The sequence below is a fragment of the Aspergillus bombycis genome (assembly GCF_001792695.1).
Source record: "Aspergillus bombycis strain NRRL26010 chromosome Unknown contig00020, whole genome shotgun sequence".
NCBI lineage: Eukaryota > Fungi > Ascomycota > Eurotiomycetes > Eurotiales > Aspergillaceae > Aspergillus > Aspergillus bombycis.
In genome coordinates, this window is record NW_019170022.1 from 2,272 (window position 1) to 25,649 (window position 23,378).

Consider the following 23,378-nt stretch of genomic DNA (forward strand, 5'->3'; position numbering starts at 1 on the left):
GGACTCAAACAGCAGGAAACGGATACGATTAAAATGAGTCAGACAAGGTTACATCGTTTAGCGCCTTTGAGTATAGGAAACCAAATCCCTAGCATGGGAGCCCATCAATATATTTTTGTTTCTTGGTTAGTTCTACCGGGTTTTGTTAAATCATCGGGTTAGGCTTTTGAGAGGTAGTCAGGGCTGGTATTAGGTGACCCTGGAAACCAAAGCTCCGAAGAACTCTGACTGAATCAGGGGTTTAAAGATTTATGTGAATAGCCCTGAGGTAGCCCGAGCTGCCTTTTCTCACGCCTTTGGAACTGAGACCCCTCAGTATTTCCCTCTTTTATATCAACCACTACTTAGAGTAAGCTAGTACATACGGCCATAGGGTGTGGAGAACAGGGCTTCCCGTCCGCTCAGCCGTACTTAAGCTATATATTACACGTGGTCAGTAAGTATAATAGTCTTTAGTCCTTTAAAAGTCTGAAATAATAGTGGCTATCGACTTAGAATAAGTGCTGATAATTGAGGTGAGTACTCTATATCCGGCTATTATCAGCAGTGATTTCTATTTATTAGAGATAATATAGTTAATCATAGAAATATACGCGGTCTGTATCCGACGAGCTCTCGACTGTGATATAAGCGATAATAATCTCTACTTCTATAATCCCTTTTAATTTTATTTACTTACTCTATTATATAATTGTAAATCTGAGATTTATATATAAAACTCAGAAGTATCTCTGAATTTTATCTCTTACTTGTCTCCCACTAATACCACCCCGGCTATCACCCTTACACGTCGAGAAGATAAGAGTGTATAGCGTTAGTGATTGATGTGATAATTTTGTTATCTTCGATAGATAGAGGTGCAAATGAGGACCATACTAAGTAATCCCAGGGGCCAAAACCTCGATAGATCCGAGGAAAAAGGCTTCCACTGCTTTGGATTTCCAAAGTTGTTAGAACTGGTACTCTGGATATTATCCAGAGTAACGTCCGATACGATTGACAACCACCCAGCACCACCTAGAGAAGACCGAGGGAAGGTATTAGGCTACTGAAGTAGAGATAGAAGCATTCTAAGCTTTCAGGACGTCAAATCCACGTACATTAAAAGATCTGGCCGGTTGCGGATGGCTCTGACACGGATGTCCACGCTCCAAATCATGGTCCGACCATCCATCAACGTTTGTTGCCACCTCTGAGCTACAATGCGATTTTCCATGACTTATAGTGAATGTTCGGACTAATAATCACCTCCCAGAATACGATGGATAAGTTTATATGGGTAACGGTAGATCATATGATAGAATAATAGTACTCTCCACAGTAGAACGCTCTAGATAATCATTCCAGGCCTCTCATAAGAACCTAAAATGTGTATTTGGAGGTACCCAGGGCAATGGAATGACGCTGAGACATCTTTTTTTTGCCTGGGAAATTTTATTTATTTATTAATTTATTTATTTCACTAACGTTCTAAGGATCACAGAGATAGCCCTCACCAAAGTTCACCCTCTTGGCTCAGTTCTGTATAGAGTTGGCAGCGGGTTGAGTAACAAAACTGCATTAAGCCCGCTTAATTAGTAGCTATCTTGTTAAGTACACACACACATTATCCCCTTCAAAATTACTCTGCCTAAAGTCGTGAATATCTTGAGATAATATATAAGCAATACTTGGTTGTATAGCATGTCCTAATAATTCCCCTGCTTGGAACAGGCGCCCACTGATAATAACTTTTATTCTGCTGACTCACTAGACCCTGGCAACTCTTGAAGTACAATATATTCACCCTTTTCCCACACAGCAAGCAGTGTCTGGCAATTCCCGCATCTATGCTCCACATTTTTGTGTGATACAAATAGACACCGTTTAACACCGAAAATAGATAATATAAAGAGCACAAACGCCCACACACTGCGGGAAGAGAGGTATAAAGACCACAGGAAAATACCTACCCATATACTATACAATATCCAAGTGTCAATTTCCGTGCATGGTTCTGTTTCTTGTATATCTGTGTAGGCCGTGATGCTGCAAACCGGACAAAACGCGCGTTCAGAAATGCTCCTGAGTTGCTCGAGCGAAACTGTCGGCCTGGAGTTTTGCGATTGTTCATCATCAGATGTGAAAGTGGTGCCCCGATCCCCTGATGCATGCTCGGCTTCAGAGTGTTCGCGGCTAGTATTAATGCTGTCCTGTAGGTATGGAATCAACGTCACGACTTCCACCATTCTGGTATACGTGTGCGATTGCTTTCAAATCAGAGAAGCTCTTAAAGCCTTCGAACATTTACACTTACCTGTGTATTTCTGTAGTCCCGATAGAGCTGCATCCATTCCCTTTCCGTTATTCCATTCGGAAATGTGATTCTGTTACATCTCCATCGATTAGTGCATCTGGACAGACATCAACAATCCTGTAAGAAAACATGAAGAGCAGCACTCAAGACTCTGTCGCCCACCTATCCTTACTATAAGCAGGATACATTTGCTTCCAGGCTATGTCCGAGAGATCCGGTGGGATATTGGACCTGTTAAAATCATGTAAGTTAGTGTATATCGAGAAAGTGATTAAATATTGGCACGCCGAAATGTTTCAATTTTATACTGATCGAAAATAGGCGCATACAGATCGTAGCGTTGCTGCCCAGAGGAACTGCCGGAAGGATATTGGCTCTCGCCTCCACTCGACATTTTTAATTCAAGGTGCTTGGAATCTTTCGATCTCAGGCGAAGGATCCTTATGCCCCGTATAAGTGTAGAGCAACGGGAAGGGTAGATTGAACTTATCCCCGATAGAATTATCTGTGCTCCCTCCCTGTCGTGAAGAATAGTGTACTGTGCCAAGCACGATCCAGGCCCCCTCACGCGCGCAGCGACCGACCATCATTGATTCGAAATTGTACCCACACAAAACAAATGCCGCTGGCCATGATATCACTATATTATCTTTGAACGGGGATACTTTGCCTTGGACCACGAAGTGCGAGATTAAATTAGTGGCCCGTTTAGCTTCCCTTACATCAGTAGCCATCTCTTACTACCAAGGGACGGGCCATCATTCCTAGCTGTGAAACCGCCAACCGTAAAATATCGCTGGCTATGGATCCGGCCTGGATCATACATATGATATAAGAAGAAGAAGCCGCCTACCTACCCGATAGTCAGCAGACCTACGCTCAGTATTCTAGGCCACGTAGGCTACGGAAGAGGAAGCAGCAGAGCGGAATTTCCGGAAACGGGAGACCGTTTTAGCTTTAGGCTTAGATTATTACTAAGGGATACCGAAGATCATTCTTTCGGTAGGAACTTTAATTGAGTAATCTATACATGCATTTGCTCTGGCGGATATACACCCGAGATGCCTAGAGATCGACAGTCCCAAACGCTACGATATACGCAGAACATTTAAACATTCTTGGCAATGATCAATCTAGACTGTACGGTGAAAGAGGGTGTTCGTTTATGGCTTTCTGTGGCGGCCATGAAGATACTTGTCACGTTGTTTGACCTTCTCCCGGGCATTGTTCCTCGATTCTTGCCAGACCCATCAGCGCATATTGCCTATCCAGGGGGTTTGTAACTATACGGTTTGATTGCAGAAATGAACAATGCATCGCGCACAGTAGTAGTAGAGGTTGTAAAAGCAGTCAGAGCGATGAAGGGTAAGCCAATATAGACAATTCCACATCGGCACATGTTGGATCTGGCTTTCAACTCGGTGGCTGCAATATGGTATGCACGTCCAGTTTCTAATTGGTCCCCTGCATTTTTCATATGGTAATAAACTTCAGTCATGCTACACGCACTTCGGTGGCGGGGGGGCTGGGCGATGGCGTGAACGATACATACCCATCACCCGACATCGTACCGGGAGAAGGACTCGCGATGCCATAGGGAGCTCTAGCATCCGTACTATGACCCTGTCCGTAGCTGGTGTAGTTAAAAAGGAACCTAAGGACCCAGGAGTAGTCGGCACCTGCGTCTCCTAATCTTCAAATGCACCAATCCGGCGAAGAGAATACTTTTATGAAAAGTCGTATACGATGGAAGCGCAAGCTGATCATGATACCCATCGAAGCAACCACGGCACGACGGAGAGCTTCGTATCAAACATATCCCCATTTGATTCTCTCCCGATCGCTGCCAGACAGCAAGAGCTGCTAGATATAATCGACAAAGCTCGCAGGACGACCACCACTATCGACCTTCCACAGATCGCGGTGGTTGGCGATCAGTCGTCAGGGAAGAGCTCCGTCCTTGAGGCGATTACCACATTGAAATTCCCTGCGAGCGGGGGCAAATGCACGCGGTTCCCCATCCAGATTAGTGTCCGGCGTGGACCAAATGAAAAAGTCGCAGCGAGCATTATTCCATATGACAAGAGGCCACCGGAACAAAAGAAGCAACTTCAAAGGTTCTCTCTTCACATGCGAGATTGTAATATCGAGGATCTTCATGATATAGTGGAATCAGCAAGAAATTTCATTTGGCCTGATCAGAACAATATCAAAGACTATGCCATGGACATCTTGAGTATCGAGGCTGTCGGTCCCCGAATGCCCAACCTCAGCGTCATCGATCTGCCCGGATATGTTCAAATTAATGCACAAGATCGGTCGGGGGAAGACTCTGACGCAGAGCAGGTGATGAAACTGGCGGAGCGGTTCACGAGAGTGCCTAGAACCGTCATACTAGCAATTGTCCATGCTGCCACCGACTATGAAACCCAAACCGTCTTGAAAGAACTCAAGAGGATAGATCCCCAGGGTGCACGTACCATTGGGGTCATCACAAAGCCAGACATACCCAGCGACAGCCACAGTATATCGGAATTTATCCAACTGGCAAAGAACGATAGATATCATCTCAAACTGGGTTGGTACGTGTTAAAGAATAGGAAGAATCCAGAGGGTAAGAACCTTTCTTGGGACGAGCGGAATGAAGGAGAGAAGTCCTTTTTCAATAAACATCCAGACTGGGCCCAGGCAGGTCAAGAAAGGTTAGGAATATTCCCACTCGTTCAGAAACTGCAAAAGATTCTCCTCTCAACAATCGCGCAAGAGCTCCCATCTATCTTGAAGCAACTGCAGCAGGCCCGGGATGAGTGTGCAAAGAAATTAAAAAAGCTTGGGGACTGTCCCAGTACAGTTCTGGAGATGAGAGAGCAACTCAGAAGGTGCTGGGTTCAATGCCAAGGTACAGTCACTCAGGGAGTACACGGGCAGTATATGATAGACCAGGAATTCTTCAACGCGGACAAGAAGCTGTACGCTGAGAGTGGTATTTCTATTTACATGCTACGTGCTTGTATTGCCAAGCAGAACGAAATATTTGACCGAACCCTCAGAGATTGGGGTTGCGCCTACGATGTTGTTGACAACCGTCTTGAAACGCCATCCAAGATCCATTATGGAAGTGCAAAGCCCGAGCTGGTACCTCCTCCGAGAAAGGTCACACGAGCACAGTTCATAATTGAAGATGTGGAGCCACTCCTGAAGCAGCACCGAGGACAACAGAATCCCGGAGACATCGATCCGACTGTAGTGTATCCCCTTTTCCAAAAGCTATCCTCTAACTGGCAACCCCTTGTTGAGGATCACGTCCGGCGGGTCTATTCGATTTGCTCCGTATTTATGCAATTAGTTATCCAGGAAAAATGGCCAACCAGAATGCAGGATTCCTTACGGAAGGTGATGTTGAATGACCAAATGGATATGAGACTCGCTAGTGCTCACGAAGAGGTAACAAAGATTTTCACGGATCACTCTAGATATATGCAGACACATGACCCTGAGTACATCCGAACTTTGTGGAATTTAGGAGCAGTCAGCGCCAGACCGACAGATGCCGATGCCGATGTAACGATAGCCTTCATGATGTGCGAGGATATTCTGACAAAAACATGGGTATATTACAATGTGTGTTGTCCTTCCCCCCCCCAATCTCTTATTAGCCGGAATTCAAGAGCTAATCTGGATAAGATTGCGCTGGGCATCTTTCTTCGTAACATTATAGTTCAGGTTATTGAACGTCATCTTGTATATGGTCTAATAGACATATTCGACCAGTCCCACATCTCCACCCTTAATGATGAACAGATCAAGGAAATTGCCGAGGAGAGCGAAGAGGAGCAGAAAACTCGTGATATGTTGAGAGACGAAAAGAAGCGTCTAGACGACTGTGTACGGACGATACAGAATATCAGTTGGGGAAATGATTGGGGACATGACCTGGGAATGGTCAGTTAGTTGTCATCCTAGCATATCTACTGTGTTGTACAGTCCTATTTCTGTTCTTCTACTAATACGTGGTGTATCCATGCCTACCAGCATTCTATCCCAGAGTGGAAGGACCCCAGAAACTCCCCAGCTCCACGAGCATCAGAACCTGGGCCATCACCCGTGCCAAAGCCACCACCTAGCCGAAGGGGAGACCGCCCTGCAACTACCTTAACTTCTAGTTCCAGATCAGGAGATACTGAGCCAAGCAGGGCACCCGAACCGCGAACTGGCAAGCCTGTGATAGTGCCCTTTCCGCCACCAGGTTTCCTGAGGGTATTAGCTGAATAACCTCCAATTCAATTTTGTTGATGCAGATGATATCTCTTCTTCATGGTACCAAGTGTCACGTACTCTGTCATGTTCTATTTTTTTCTGGTGCTTCCGTGTTCTGTATCCTGATCTGATGTTGAGGTGTTACTCTGCTTCTGTCACTTAGCTTATCGGCTCCCTTTGTCTGTCCCCTGTGTTGTTATGTATCCACTAAGCTCCCGGACCAATATGGTTCATGAGGATGCTAATCATTTACTCCTAAACAATGGCCATGGTAACTATCCCGATTGTCCAAATCGTAAAAACGGTTGTAGACGAATGACCTACTTCATATTTCCGGCAGCATATCACTAAACCACACATAAGATTGTTCTTTAACATGGGTTATGCATAACGGTCAAAAGCCTGATCATAGTCTAGGAGATGATCACGCTCTCTCTGATTTAGTCCTAAAGCATACGCCTCTGCCCCCCCCTTCCAAAAGGTTAATGTCCACGCTCACACTCCAACATCAATGGCAAGCGGCAAAAGTTCAATACCAAATTATAGTTTAATGGTTTGCCGAATCTTGTGGCAACACCCAAGTGGTCTAGGCTGGACAGTAAAACTCACTAAAAGCAAATGTTTGGGGTGTTCTGGAACTATAATGAGTAGTGCACGTCATATAACTTTATTCTAAATACTTAGAATTCCACCCTAAGCCAGATAATCCGGATCTACTTCTCCATTTCCCGTTCTTTCTAGGGTTCTAAAGCCCCACAGATAGCCTGTCCTTCGAGTGGAATAGACGGATGGATTTTAGTGGACGGGGAATAGGTCAACATCTCACATATAGCTATACGATGGCAGTGCAGAGAAGTTGCAGGGGTCAACAGATGATAGACACGTTAATGAATAGAAAACAAGAACCTTTGAAGGGTATTGCCATAAGGTCTTGCTGTTACTTTCTGTTGGGTACCAGGCTTTTGGTATCACGATACAAAACATATTCCCACAAAGTTACCCAGTGTAGATGGAATCAAACAGCTGCCGTTGCCAAGGTTGGGCCTATTAGAACCATGCCAGTATCTTCGCTTCTATATATCATTAGAGCCGAATTGGAAGACTAGATGCCGGTGCCATTCTCATAGAATACCGACCAAGGCACACTTACCCCACTTCGAAATAAAGCGAGCGTTCTATTAGATCCTATCGACGGTTCAGCCATGGTAACTATAGAGAGATATAATTTGCCATAAGAAACAAGCGGTCTAGAATTTATTAACTCTACTTATCATGGGAAAAACAAAGTTTCAGAGTGACAGCGCCCGAGCCGCAATCTTATTGATGCTGGAAGTAAGTCAGAGTATATAATTTAATAGGAAATGCTGAATCTCACCGTATCTATCTATTTTTATACCATTTATCCTTAGGCTTGAGGCGTTTCAGTGAGGTTCACACCATATAAACCGCAGCTACGATATCAAAACGATGTCTGAACCAGCAGATGTATGTTAGCCCAAGTTAGTAATGATGTCTGTATAGTTCAGATCAACTTTAAAAAGGTTCGCCACTGTAGCGCCTCTCGAACCAATTATAAGGGCGGAGAAGTCAGCCGATCACCCAAGCCCTTATCTAAAGCTAGACTACGATAAAGTTTGTCAATCCTTTGTTATCCTACTATCCCAGTCCATTTGATGTTTGGCTGAGATATTGACTAGACCTTGACAGGCCCATCCCATAATGGGGTAAGCCCATACCTACTCATAGCTCATCATCTCATTCGAAGCTTTCCTTTCTTAACACGAGCCTTGAGAGTGGTACCGTGTACTTTACAAACAGCCGCTGCTCGGCGAATATTTCGCCTTTCACTATTTCGATAGGCTTGTACTTTAAGTTAGACTCTACCCACTTGCTTCCATTAAAACCTTATCTACTTGGGACCTGTTTGGTAGCATCACGGGAATGGTGGTTGTTTGAACTGCTCGAGTAGCTTGACACTTGGGGAAAACGATGACTCGCTTGCTGGGGAATTACGTGCGTTGGCAATTCTATCATGCTGAATTAGTAGATCATAAAACATAATTAGAGAAGGTATACCTGATGAGGTCGGTTACCCCTAGATACTGGGACCATACCCGTGGGCGGGAAATAAACACAATATTGATAGACCTGGTGAGGTTTAAACCTGAGCATGGCTACGGACTATGACGGTGCCTCTAAATTTAAATATCATATTTATTTGGCCGTCATGTTAAGGTGGCATGGCTATAGTTACAACCTTATTCCAAACCCTAATATTATACTTCGTGGCGTCTGGCCGCGGCCTGACTAGAAGTGAGGGTGCTCTGAGGGTGCACCAAGACTTGTGGAGGCTGTGCACTGCAAATACAGAAACAAATTCTACAGTGCTCAAGTTTCTTTTCCGTGTCCCAGTGGGTTTCAAGGCAAGGGTTAAATACGTGTATACTTCCTTTCCCAAAGTAACTAATATTGTTAGAGCCACTATTACCTCTGACACGCATGGGTGCTTCAGAAGTCCAGTGATTCGTTTTGTATTACGTATGCTATCATACTTCTAAACATGTTAGAACTCTTGAATAGTTTGGTCTGGAGTTTATTTGCAGACCCGGACGAAGATGAAGAATATCCTTCAGATGCCCAATGCTTCGTTGGCGCATCTGATGGAGATTTCAATAATGATGCTTATTCTGCCGTCAATTCACGCGAGAGTAAGTCCAATCCTGCTTGATCACTCAGACAAGGGTTCTATATTGCTCTATCATCTTGGCTGATTGCGGCCCTGTGTATCTCATAGCCTTGGAAGGACAGTCTGAAGTCTATCATGATTCTACACCAAATGATGATAGTAATGCTACCATGTACGAGCCCGGATATAGGAGTATTGATCCAAACACGCTGCATGATCAAAACAGCAGTCTAGAGACTGGGAGAGCTCAGTGGACAGATGCTTCTTCCAGTCCCTCAATTCCGGCGGGGTCCGAGACTTGTGGAGTGGTTGATTCTGAACTACACAAGTGCGATCAAGTTCACTTTGGGGCGTCAGAGCAGGGTACTGATAACTGGGGAAAGCCATTAATACAACGTGACGATACTACTGTATATAGGCCTGCAACAAGCACTGCTCCGGCCGTTGAGGTTGATCGTTCGACCTACCACCCTCCATAGCCGAAACCAGAACCCTCATGTACACAACGTATAACACCACCACCAACACAAACCTGAAGGACTTAAAAAGTCAAGCCGTCTTTACTTATCATGTAATAGTTATTGCAATATGCTAGGGCTTTTTCTGTTATGTTAAGACCATATTTACTACATACTTTTGTGCTTGCAAGTAGTAGTAGGCCAGAAGAGGTAGAAGCTTGCCGGCCGCCTCTAGTGACAGGAGGCCACTACATCTTTGTATACAGTCTTGACAAGGTCCTGACTTAACCTCCTCGCAGCATCGCGCGCGCGCTCACATAGTTATGTTTTGATTTACACTTTTGCAACCTACCGTAGCAAATTTTTTTTTTATATTGTCTTGCTCGATAACGGACCGTTTTTGCTGTTAATTGTATACATTGCACAATATCAATCCTGGTCCAAGAGCGATTTGACAGAAACAGCACAATATCAGATCCCCACCTTTCATTATTTCTATTGTGCATCTATGTCATACAGCATATCATCAATACCAGGTTTATAAGCCCCTTAGATACGATGATTTTGTTTCGGGCAATATGTGGAAAATTACACTACTAAAACACTCAGCGGAGGTACGGTATATCCGTGCGCCATTGAAGTGAATTCCACATGGTGAGAAACAAAAGGTCCTTCCCGATTAGGCCCAAAACGTGGGACCTCACAAGTAGTGATATTCGTAGATGATGGCAGGCCCCCGTGCGATTCTTTAAATTGGGCAGCAAGAGGAAATAAAAGAACCTAATGGGACTGGGTGGGCTTGCTAACAGCCCGTATGGGCTGTACAGAAAGCAACGAAACAAGCACTGTACTGAATATGACAATATTAATTTCCCATAGTCTGTATTCCAGACGCACTCACGACGCTATCCTAGACTCGAGTTGTACTCATAGAGGTTATGTTTGCTGCACCATATGCCTCTAGCAGTCCAGATCTTATCTTCAGGCCAAAAAAAAGAAGCTCCAGTTCGATATGTTCTACTTCATCCAGGAAGCTTATACTCCAGTCCTATCAATAAATGATATCTTAGCCCCACCAATGCTGCAGGGATCTGGAAAATTACCTGTGGCTGGCGAATACTTGACGTTTGGTCTTCTGTTCAACCCTTGACTAATTTAATAGGGTAACTACTATCGAGAAATCATTATGAAACATTCACCAAGCACAGTATACCAGATAAACCTTTGTTGTGTTGTTCATGCCAAGAAAAGCTTAAAAGGGAGGCGAGATTGGTGAACAGTGTTGAAGATCCACTAAAGTGGTCAATATTATCCACAAGGCTTCGATACTCGATACTCCTGCTGTGAAAGATATCTTTAGTCTAATTCTGGTAAGGTTGAAAGGATAGGTGCTGAAAAACCTCCCTCAAGATGAAAGTCCTACGTTGGTAGAATTTCTCCTATGATGGATGAATCGAATCCCACAGAAATATTCTTGCAGCTGTACGCCCAAACCATTGAATGGGTTTCCGGATAACAGACTCTACCTTGCTTTCCCATAATTGCCAGGCAAAGTTTTCCTGAATGAAGGCACGCATACCTTCCAACTTTGGGCGATCGTTGCTCTGGGGTGCCCAGACAATGGTGAATACTCGCAAATGTCCAACCACCTCTGGCGGACCAACAATGATATCCCTAGAATTGGCCCTGCAGAAAGATTTTATTGACTCTCCTGATACAGCCTTCCACAGAAAAACCTTCTGCGATATCATAGTTTCCATATCATGGTTCAATCCACTGCGGATATCCGGATCAAGCTCGACGCCAGATGTTGAGAGTCTGTCATAAGCTTCTTGAAAAGTCGGCAGTTGGACCTTAAGGAACAAAACATTGAGCTTTGTCGGCGAGAACCAAGATAGTCCATACGCAGTAATGTCGGTCCACGTTGTCATCTGGTAGATGATACTAACGTCATACGACCATGTTTTGTACACGATGAAGCGGTCGTAGCCGAATGTTGGAGTAAAGTTATCCATGGCAATTTGAAAGATAAGTTTTGATTTGGTTGTTAAATAGCTCTGAGTATAAAACTATCTCGAGGGACGCCATCAGCTATATATGTATGTCACGTCAGGCGGATCCCACGGTGGTAAGAACCTGGCTAAAACAGCTGTAACTGAACCAACAAATATCGACTAAAAGCCCCCAAGGCAGGCTGATAGAAGAAAAACTCTCTTAACCCATTCCAAAGAGCGACTGGCCCTAACGACTCATGGAGGCCGTTTAAAAAGTGGCAATGATCGTTTATGGCTGGTTGTGGCCACCTGCCCACTGCCAAACTCTCCGCTGATCGCTAATTATGGATGACCAGGTGGAAGGTCTGTCTCCCAAAGGCCCTGGAAATAATTTTGACAGTTTAAGAGGTGCCGAGCCACTAAAGTTCTGGACAATTCTAGACCGGATATAGCCCGTGGTAACGACAAGTCTATAGATCAGGAATGTCGAGCATTGTGGGTTTGAGGTCATACGAGATTTCGGGTTTCTCAAGGCTGCGCACAACCAATGTGGCAGATAGTAATAATGTATTATAGAAGTAACGTATGCATGTGGTTCATGGATAATTAAGACAGTAGAGTGATTTACACTAGCCTTCTCAATCTTCCATAAGCAGATGGCTACATAATCAACTGTTGATTTGCGTGCCTTCAGTATTGCCTACAAAATCGCATTCAACTATTTCCCATCGTTTAATCAAAAGTCCTCTGTAGGTGTCAATGTCACCAATCTGAGCACCAAGAAAGAGTAATATCATCGAAATAAATCGATGTTAGAACAAGGCCACAGGCTCTAACGTACATCAATTGTAGGCTGTGGATCGCAAAGGCACTGTTCCATATAACTTTCAGTACACGGTAGTATTTCTTCTGAAGATGTGCATACACATTCATTTTCCCTTCATGAGAGTGGACCAAGCCCTATTCACATATACGAATGTGTCTTCATGTCAGGCTACCCTATCTCTACCTGTTTTACGTAGCCTATGAACATTGCAAGAGGGTGTGCTGAAGACTTACTGTTGGCAATCCCTAAGCAGTAAGGATAAAGCTAATGTAAAGTAAGAGTGAAAGAAGGCCACAAATAAAGACCAACGACATGAAGGACAGATTAAATACCGATCGCCGTAAAGGCAGCAAAGTAATGGCAAAACAGAAGAAGAAACAAAGCAAAACTTTTAGTTTTCTGGCCTCCAGACTTAACAATTTATCATCCGCACCAGCTTGGAGCAGCTGCTGGACTATCTTATCATATCCTCTGGAAGACGCTGCCTGGAGCGCTGTGCCATATTTCCCACCCGGTAAGTTCACATCCGCACCAGCTTGAATCAGCTGCTGGACTATCTTATCATATCCTTTGTAAGACGCTGCTTGTAGTGCTGTGTGGTATTCTCCACCCTGTAGGTTCACTTCTGCACCAGCCTCAAGAAGAAGTTGGACTATCTGACTGTAGCCCTTAAGAGAGGCTGCCTCCAGTGCTGTGCAGTACAACCCTCCTTTTATGTTGGCGTCCACCCTGCAATCCAGCAGTTGTTTAACATTGCTATATCTACCGCAGTATGACGCTATCCGCAATACTGTAGCATTTTCCGGGTCAACCGTTGCACCAATCTTGGGCGAAAGGTGCGCTCCCTATTGGTTAGCACGTTGTAATTGCGTGCTCAGCTGAGACTTGCCTGCACAGGATCGACGTGTGGTATCCATAGGTCTATATCTGAATTATTCAGTGCACGGGGAGCGAAGCAGTGAGAGGAAGGGGCGAAAAACATACAACAAGGCACAGGTAGTTCGATCTAAGGAAGTTTTTGGTGTACTCCTGTTCCTCCTTGGGTACACCTAGTATATATATATATATATATATAGATAGATAGATAGATAGATAGATACGCCTCCAGCAGCTACTCTTATTGGTTGATATAATTTCCTTTAGGTCTCTTGTGTTCTCTTCCTTAAGACCATAGGGATGGCTTAGTACCGGTAAGCCCCTATGTGGATATTCAACTAAGAACCTTTGGATAGCAATCTTGCCTAGACGTGGAGGGAACACCGGAGTAGCAAAGTATCCAATGTTCCATCATTCCAAATATATAAGTACTGATAAACATGATAAGATACCATTAAAATTCTAGCAGATCGAGTCAAGTGCTTGTAGCCCAAGGAAGTGACGGGCCGGCTGGTGAGAAAGGTTCTCAGAGGCGCCAAACAAATCTCATGGGACTTTCTATGGTTGACGAGTCATTTTCACCTCTGGTATCAGGCAACACTTCTCTTGCAAACTGACGTTACCTACGAAGTGTAAAGTTTGACTGACGAATTCACCTATCCTTCTGTAAACCTATTTCGAGTCCCACAAGGCCAGAACGCCGATGACACCAGTGGACTAGTCTAGGTCGGCTGCTGGTCAAAGACCTTGAACAGTGATCTTGTTGTCGGTGCTCGTGTAACAGTGGGTCTACTATGCAGGATAGGTAGTCTCTTTCTAATTCGTCTCAAAGATAAGCCAAATTCTCAGGGTTTGGTAGAGGGCTTATAGGCATGCATGACTTCACTGGCCCATTCAGAAACATCTTGACCAGCTCCAACTAGGCGAACAGACACCACGTCCTTTCTCAAGGACACACCACACCGATTTACAACAGTTGTTAGGCAAGACAACCGAACCCAAACTAAACCTTAATATTACGTCTCCTTAGTAATAACCTTAAAGTTTCAAAGAATTAATTCATAAAAGTCCGAGAGAAGCGTGACTGACATCCATACGATGTGGTGATTGTCTTGCCACCACAAGGTCCCGGTTTGTCCAGTCACGCCACCCCACTTGCCAACCCTACACCCATCAGTACCAGGTTTATATTGTTTCATGGGATCGGCGCTGTTACGAGGTAAGGTATCTACGAAAGTAGACTATGAGACCAAGCTATTGTGTGACCTAGGTGCTATGCTAGGTTGTTAGCCATCCCACATCTCAGATTGCTCGATGGGTTGAACGTTCATTGTATTGATTAAGATCATATCGGGTTCTGCAAGATTTGATTAATCGTCGTCATGGGGCCCGGGTGTGATCATAGATCACACGGAACGAATTTAAATACTAATTAATATGTTGTCAAGTTTAGTTGGTATGTAAATGAGAATGATAAACCACAGCAGTGGCCTAGTGAATCAATGAGTTATGGGTAATTGCCACCTAGCTAAGTAGTCGTGCAATACAACTTGCACTTTTTTTTCTGGACTTGCCAAGAAATTATATATATAAAAGGTGTCATCTCCTCAGTGAGGATTGTGATGAACGCCTAATCATGCTTAGTCCCTAGGTTATGCAGTATCTGTAACTTATATTCCATCTACTCCATCCTCATTCTGGCGCTACATCTATATTACGTTTTTATTGAGTTTATGTATTAATTAAACTCCTCACCTGTCAGAACCCTGTTCCATTCAGCTCCAGCGCCTTGCAACCCTCAAGGCCGAGTATCTATCCTCTACACCTGAGATTACTTAGAATAATGGCCAGAGAAAACGCGGTGATCGGGGTTACTGAAGAAGACCTGAACTATATTATTAAGGAGCTCTTTCCACTATTCCCACGTTTTCATACAATTGGGCCCGTTGAAACACCTTTCACGTCCGCAAAGGTCTCACTGACCATTTACGAGCCACCTATAGTAAACATCCATGAGGTCTGTATTATCTATCTATATACGAATGAATGTTGCTAATATTTTCAATATACAATAAGAGATGCTCATCAGATGCTGAGCTATATCGAAGAGAGACACACTCCGGGGAGCCCAATGGCACAAGTATCCCATTGCACGAAAGAGATCCTGCTCTGCAATCGCCGCATGTTGAAGGTTCCAAAATTGAATTCAATCTTCGAATACTAAGATGCACGCTATCGTTCGTTCATGGTCAGCCAAATCAACCAAAGTCTCAGATCCCCACTTCCAGAAGTTGGCCATGTGCGCTTAATCTTATAGCATCCTTAAAGGTGCATGCAAGCCAAACAACGCCATCACTCATTGTGGTAATCCATAATGGCAAATTAATAACCACTGGCTGTGAAGATGATTCCATCACAAATGGTGTCGTGGTACCTGTTCTGATTGATTATATAAACAAGGTTGGTTTCATCCTGCATCAAGTTCATGAATTTGAAATGATCTTAAAGCTCTAGGAAATATTAAGACCCTTCCCCATCCCGTCCGTTCCAATCCTCAAAAAGTTGAATCTTTGTGTGACCCGTAAGTTGTCGCGTTGCGTTAGCATAATCAAGCGGTTGAAGGTATACTACTAATATTTAGATAGACATTTCAAGCCAGAACCACCAGCTAATTGTATCTTCTTCTACTGGCAAGACAACTCCACGAGCTTCGCTGCCAATGGGTAACTGGCCAGGTGGTGCATTTATTGGCGTCAATGCAGCTCTCCTGACTGCAGCAGCAAATCTAGTAGCCCAAGAGATCTCCGAGACTGAACCTGAGGATGCTTTCAAATTCTTAAATTGTGAATCTAATGGCCGTACTAAACTTGGACCTGTTTCACAGGTAAGATTCATGGATAGTGGTTTGGGCAATGTGGTAAGTTGAAGAATACTATTTCACAAAAGCTTTGGCATTCTTACAAGGACTTGATAGGCCGCGCGTATGGCTATTTCTTATGTCACCCACGCAACCCTGCGTATGCCATGGGATTTACCGGATATCACAGTAAAATTCTGTTTTGATGGTGAGGCCGACATTACGATCAGTGCTACCATCGAGGATGAAAAGCTGTCTGTGGGAGTACGCAACGTAAATGATCTTGTCCTCGGAGTGCGCATTGATGGCATGCCGGACTGGTTGAGTGGCTTATTAGACATGATTGCTGAGGTTCAATGCACCCTCTATAAACATGCCTCAAATTTTATCTTCGAGCTACTTAGTGATTGGCAGTTTTCAGTGCCAGCATTGCCAACTCCGCAACTTCCGTGGCTGAAGGAGGATGATCCGCCTCTTACAATACAACTGAATGATGTCCAGATATCCCCTTTGGACATTGGCGAGAATGCTTGGTTAATCGCCTCAGGCACGCCAAATATATCTACAGAGGGTTGAGGCTGAGAATTATACTGCCTAAAAAGCGTATGTACCTTTGGACGACTGTGAATTCTTACAACTTATAAAACTGAATTGAATCTAAATAACATAACTGGTAGACTGGCGCAATATCTAAGATCGATTAGGTTATCCCACTCTATGTCTCTATGTCCTTACTTAGCTAACAGGCATTCTATCCTGAATAGTGTACTGTAAACATCTCCGATATAAGCTTAGTAGATTATATAGATTTATTTAAAAATATTGCCAAGATATAAAAGCTAAGCGAGTAGGATTGTCAAATATGACAACATTACTACGCTTCACTCTATTTGTATTACAAGAATTTTCTTTCACCATTATCTAAAGTGAAACCATTCGGTCAGAACAAAGATAGACACCTGCCGCCGGAGCTTTGCTCGTTTCCGCCTTCCACCTATCCTAGCAAGCCCTACTACTGAAATCAAGACACTGGTAACTCAGCAAATGTTATGTAAAGGTTTTCGCCCGAGTTGCTAACTACGTGTAAGAGATATCACCATGGCCCGATATTCCACAAGACCAAAAGAGCATATAATTCTGAAAATTCGATTCAGAACGCCCTGGTCTTATCTATATAGCTTCCAGCCGTTACACTAGCTTTCTTATTAGAGCACTAATATATAAATCTAATATAAAAAAATATAGTCTAAATCTATATAAAATATACAGAGCACGAGATTTTTTATATTTATTCTATTTATCAACCCAGATATACTCATCACAAACCCATAGATTCAAGATCAAAACCTATACCTAAATCACAGGTTAAGATACTTGACCCAAAACTCGCCAAGGAACAGGTCAGGTTCTTAATCTAGAACCTGCTTCTAGAAACGGATTCTAGAACTAAAATCTGTTCTGAATTAGCAAAATCTGTGCAGATTTTTCCTGATACTATATAATCTAAAAATCTAGATTTTCTAGACTTTTTCTAGATCTTTACATAGATCTAAAAATGTCAGAGTTATCTACTAATCAGGATAGAAGATCTGTCAACTAGATAAGAATATAGAGACAAAATAACAGTAGATAGTCTATTAATAAAAACTAATTCTTGATTTTTCTACTACTAACTACAGTATTAATTTATAGTTAAGAATCTCTAAAATTCTCTATATATAATAATCAATTCTTAGAGAAGAGACTGCTGTATATTATTCGAAAGATAACTGATATAGATATTAAAGATACTGTTTAGCCACCGGAATATCTATATATCTGGGACAGGATATACTGTACAGTCACCTTGTATAATTGTTATCAATTCTGTGACAGTAGCCTCTATGGAATGAAATATAAGCCCGCTTTTGACCCAAAATCCCCTTCATCCTCATTCAACTGCCATCTACTGAAGTATATATTATTTCACTTGTATCACCTTTGGTCTATTATTCTTTTTTCATGAGCCCGAGTGTTCGAAGTGATGTTGGTAGATATAGAACCACGGTTTGTATGGATCAATTCAAGCTTCTGCACAGTGCTACTCTACTGTAATAAGATTAATCAAGACTTGATTTTGTCAGTGCTACCATGACCGATTATTCGATCGGACCTCGAAGCTTTGATAAGGCAAGAAAACGTATTCAGCATATTGCTGAAAGAAATACCCTCTACACAAACCAAGTAGCGCAAGATTTTCGAGACGACACCAATAGATTCATCGATTTTAAAATATCGGAAGAAGACATGGAAAGAGAATAGGACTGTATAAGTACAGACGCAAGGGAAAGTACCACCGAGCATTCATCGGGCCTCACCCTATCGTATAGTGTATAATCAGATGACTGGTATACTCTAGGATTTCTACCAATAATATCTGGGGACTTCTATCAGCCTATCAATATACACCAACTTGGTATACAGCAGCCATTAACAAGACTGCCTACAGAGTTGTGGACTTCCAATATCAGACTCTGACGCAGACATGGACCAAGTCGATTGTTGGATTAATCATAAAGCTTTTGGTGTGTAGTATAAGACATTGTATACCTTGATATTGGATTATATCTATTGTTTCTTTTGTCTTTTTATTCCTTCCCGTTTCGACGCATGTTACCATATCTTGAGAGTTGTAGAGAAGTATATCTACGGACTAGAGGAGGGCGGCCTTCAGATCTCACTCAACCTGGACGACGATACCTTCAAGGTTAGCTCCGACAAAATATACTACACGGGGAATGATATAGATATCACTGAGGGCGAGGTACGAAAAAGGCAGGAGAAGGTAATCAGTGAGCTCAAAGACCACTTGGCGGACCTTCCCTTGCACGATGCAGAGAAGCAACTACAGGCCGATCTTAACAGTGCAGCTCGCTTTGTGGTTCCTGGCATAGGCAAGCTTCTTTACAAGAACCCCGTCTTCAATGATCACGGAGACTTGTTCATCGAAGTTGACTATAGAACTGATAATTAGGACCACAGATTTCTAGCATATCGGCTGCCAAATCTAGTGGGGCCAATCAAAGTGGAACTAATATCATTTTTTTTTTTCGGACGCGTGCTGTTGGTCAGGCTGGAACAGAAGGTATATATAGACTTCGGATAATAACTCGTCTACTCGTGGTCTATGTACGAATATTTGTTCAATGTCTCGCTCTTGAGAGCTGTCAGTGGGAAAGACTTGTAACCAGTGCTAGTGAGAGTGTTCGGAGTAATGAGCATTGTGTTGGCTAACATGAATAGGGCTTCAGCGGTAGCATCCTACGGAACCTTGCAGCTGTCCTCACTAATGCCACACGCACATCTATTATTAAGTGCATAGTAGCCGAAGAGGATATGTAGGATGGCTAGACCTACTGCATGTACCACGTAGAACACTAACAGGGCGTACACGGGGGAGAGTAGCAGAGAGCGATAAGCTGACGCCGTAATTCCCAGGGTTGAGTGTCAGCACCTATAGGCTGTGTCAGTATGACCGAACATTTTAGGGGTTGAGGGTAATCGTCCGACCTTGTCTGTCTATTCAACTACAGCTAGGCTGTCCCTTTACTACGCATACCATAGAACAAGTCTTCAAACGTGCATGTACATTGTCCAAATTCTCTATCAACTGAATACCGACGCCAGATACTGCACCCAATCTTTCCCAACATACCCAATATACAAGTCCGGTCTGACAACCACAACTGCGCCCTCGTCGCTCTTCACCCATTCCGCACGGAACTCATGTGTAAGGGTAGTGAGACGACGATCTTGGTTATGGATATGCCATATCTCAGCTTTCTGTTGCAGCGCAATAGCCTGTTCAAAAGAGGCAGGGTTCTCATTCCCGATGAAGAGAACCTTGAATCTCCCATACTCAAACAGCTCGTATAACCGAGTCTGAGACTGTTCTTCGGCATTGGCTTGGGATGACCCTACAGGAAGACTGGTGACCCGTAGATCCGGGCAACGGTCCCCAGCAACGAAGTCGCCGTAGTTTGAGTCGACTACCAATGGGGTAGTGGAGGAGTAGGAGACTCCCATGCCTGTAGTTGATAAAATTAGGATCGATTTACGACCGAAAGAAGTCAGAGGTGAATCGTATGATAACCATACCTGTAATGTAGCCCGCATTCTTCTCAATGATTTCAACATACTCCAAAGCAGTCTTGACCGTGGTCCGCACCAGCTTCGCAGCAACGTCAATAACGGCCGAGGCTGTGGCACGACGCTCTTCATCGTAGCTCTTCAGTAGTGTAGAACCTCCATGTCCCTTGGCCACAAAGGCGACTCGCCATATGAGGTTGAATGCGTCCGCGATCCCGGTATTCAGACCCTGGCCGCCGTTGACGGCGTGAACGTGGGCGGCATCGCCCGCAAGCAAAATGCGACCATTGCCATCCTTAGAAATGAAAGTGCTGGCTACTCTTTCCTTGACTAGACTTATGCGTTAATGCTTATGTCGGCGACTCCAGGGTGAAAGTTGCGCATTACATACTTTCAAACGTACTAAACCACTCGGTTTTCTTGAACTCCACCGTGTGCGGAGCCATATGGTCTCGTATGGAGGCTTCGGCATTTTCCTGTGTGATTTCTCCATCGAGCAGGATGTAGAAGCGGTTCATACCCCGTTCGCTACATGTAACGTTAGACTAATGGCCGGTTGACGAACAATGTCGACTTACCGAGGGATCCACGCAACGCGCGATTGTCCATCTTTCTGAAAGGTAATGATCTCAGGACAGACCGGAAAGTCCGTTTCGATAAAAGTATCCAGAACGGCCCAGACCATCTCGGGCTTAGTTCCAGTAAAGGGTATCCCCAGGGTGGTGCGCACGAACGAGCGCGCACCGTCTGCCGCAATAGCATACCTGGCTGTTATCGTCCTTCCCTTGTCTGTCGTCACCACAACGCCGGACGTGGTCTCTTCGATCCCATTGACCTGCGAGTTATAGTCGACCGGGATGTCCAGTTGATGAAGGAGAGCCTCCTCAACTTGGGACTGGCCGATCATGAGGAAGTTGGGACGATGGGTGTGCTTCAGCGATGTCCACCATTGGTTCTGCTGAGAGGTAAACTGTCCACCTTCGAATGTCGAGCTTGCTAACGATGGGTGTTAATCAAATGGAATTTTTTTTGCTGGAGCCGGACTGAACGCACTGTTGCATTTCAAGCCAAAGGGCTCGAGGAAGGGTAAGGTTTTCGTCACTTCGAGATATTGTTGGGTTCTGGCGTTTAGGGCATCCGCACGCCCGACTTCCAAGGCACCATTCTTAGCGTCTGAGATCAGATCTAGTTAGCATGTTTGATTTCAATTCATTGGCATGTTGACTCAGTGTGTAGAGACTGCTTACCAATGACATACACCGAGAGTCCCAGGGCTCTCGCAAGAACGGCCGATAGTAAACCTGTTGGGCCGCCACCGACAATAACCAGGTCGACGTCGAATGCTGATGAATTATTCTCCATTGTGAATTTTAACGACTATTGCGCTCGTGAGATGTTTCAGGCAGAAGGAAATCGAGAAGATTTATGAGCAGCACCCCAAGGGTCTGGAACGAGAAGGATCGTATGATATGCGCGAGGGTGGTTCATCTTAACCTGAATCTGGGAAACACGACGATATACGTACTACATCTACAGGGCTGGGCACCGGCATTAGGCCACGCGAGATAATCAGCAAACGGCCCAGCAGATGGATCAGCTAATCCCACGCCCCTGCAGGACTTCGACCGCGGGGGCATTCCGCTAGTGGATTGTCTTATCTGATGAGATGTGGCCGGTGATGACAAATGCAGAAATCCCCTGGCAATCGTTTCATTTAAAGTCTAATTAGGTAATTAAAGCTCTCTTCGGCTATATTCTTCTCTGGCATCGGTGGTCCTGGTGGGTCTGACCCTGGCTGTGTTCATCTTATCAGGCTTCCTTGGCGAACTTGGCCACCGTCTGGACTCTGGACTTTGGACTCTAAACTCTGGAATAATACGGGATTGGGCAGAAGTCGACGGTAGGAGACATGAGACATCAATCGTCAGGGATTCGACACGGACCACCGTCGTGTCGAGACTCGGGAACAGGAAAAATATCCCGACTGCAAAAGTCTGAGGCAGAGATTGCAGGCGTGAGCCCAGTGGAGCAGAGGTTGCATTAGATTTGGGGTTGACGGGCACTAAAGCTTAGCGTAAGGCTCGGTCACGTTAGACTACGCGCTAAAGACGCCCCGTTGAACGCAGTCTTCAGGGCTAAACTCCCTGGAGGGCAGCCCTGAGTACCCTACTCAATAGCCGAGCGTTAGTCCCGGTTGGAGACCGTCGGCGTCCTACGATCGCGATACTATAGATTATATTAATCCAAGACTTTGCCACACACACACCTACGGCGGATGCCTTAGCCTGGCCTAACGAAGCTAACACGGGGGATATGTGCTATTCCGGCCTCCCATGCTGGTAAGAGTAAGGATCAGCCACTTGAGCTTGATGTCGTGATAGCTCCACTGCAACAGGTCCGTCCCAGCTCGCGATATGCGGTATATAGCTCATTAACTAACGATAACACACGCTCCTCCAATGCCGCCAGGGAGTCGGACCGTGCCAAGACCCAACATCCCGAGTCTTTTGCCGCTTGGCGAAGCGGTACGGGTGCCTGGAATGCTACCATGGTCCGGGGTACACCCCTTCAATAATACCGTCTAGATCTCGAGGCCGTCTACACTGCCTTTTACGACTGCTGGATCCATACATCTGGAGCAGGCTGTGCAGCAACTTCAAATCCCGTTCCCATAGATCATACCACGGCAACCCGGAATGTCGGAATGGAACCATGAGGCAATGCTCTGTAGTAAACGCTCTCAAGACGGCGCCTTGATATGGGCCATATCCACTCGAGGCCCTGAATCGAACCGGTAGCCGCTACACTGGCGTGGGGGGTCTGTCTCGGAGCTAATTGGCTTATGGTAGAGCTTGGTTAATTCTTCAGGGTGCAAAGCTCTGCCTAGTGCGAGCACCGGGGCTGTCTAGTTCAGACGCTACTGGATTACCTGACCAGCGCGGAAAATACCGCTGTAATCTCGTTAGCAGGGTCGGAGCAGGGCTGCAGGAACCCTCATCA

General features: G+C 44.7%; 4 protein-coding genes across 4 annotated transcripts; 2 read left to right on the forward strand and 2 right to left on the reverse strand.

Moving 5' to 3' along the window:
* Window positions 1–4,042: 4,042 nt before the first annotated feature.
* On the forward strand, window positions 4,043–6,247 carry ABOM_003216 (uncharacterized protein; the record flags this gene model as incomplete). Its single annotated transcript, XM_022530346.1, has 2 exons — window positions 4,043–5,917; window positions 5,981–6,247. The coding sequence occupies 2 exons, from the start codon at window positions 4,043–4,045 to the stop codon at window positions 6,245–6,247; spliced, it is 2,142 nt and encodes a 713-aa protein (XP_022391487.1).
* Window positions 6,248–11,136: 4,889 nt separating this feature from the next.
* Window positions 11,137–11,712, reverse strand: ABOM_003217 (uncharacterized protein; the record flags this gene model as incomplete). Its single annotated transcript, XM_022530347.1, has 1 exon — window positions 11,137–11,712. One exon carries the CDS (start codon window positions 11,710–11,712, stop codon window positions 11,137–11,139), a length of 576 nt encoding a protein of 191 aa, XP_022391486.1.
* Window positions 11,713–16,112: 4,400 nt separating this feature from the next.
* ABOM_003218 (uncharacterized protein) lies at window positions 16,113–16,826 on the forward strand (the record flags this gene model as incomplete). Its single annotated transcript, XM_022530348.1, has 2 exons — window positions 16,113–16,310; window positions 16,368–16,826. The coding sequence occupies 2 exons, from the start codon at window positions 16,113–16,115 to the stop codon at window positions 16,824–16,826; spliced, it is 657 nt and encodes a 218-aa protein (XP_022391599.1).
* A 3,069-nt stretch (window positions 16,827–19,895) lies between these two features.
* Window positions 19,896–21,740, reverse strand: ABOM_003219 (monooxygenase; the record flags this gene model as incomplete). The annotated part of the gene is made up of 6 exons (XM_022530349.1): window positions 19,896–20,317; window positions 20,388–20,708; window positions 20,770–20,906; window positions 20,957–21,374; window positions 21,432–21,551; window positions 21,626–21,740. 6 exons carry the CDS (start codon window positions 21,738–21,740, stop codon window positions 19,896–19,898), a joined length of 1,533 nt encoding a protein of 510 aa, XP_022391519.1.
* Between the last annotated feature and the right edge of the window lie 1,638 nt (window positions 21,741–23,378).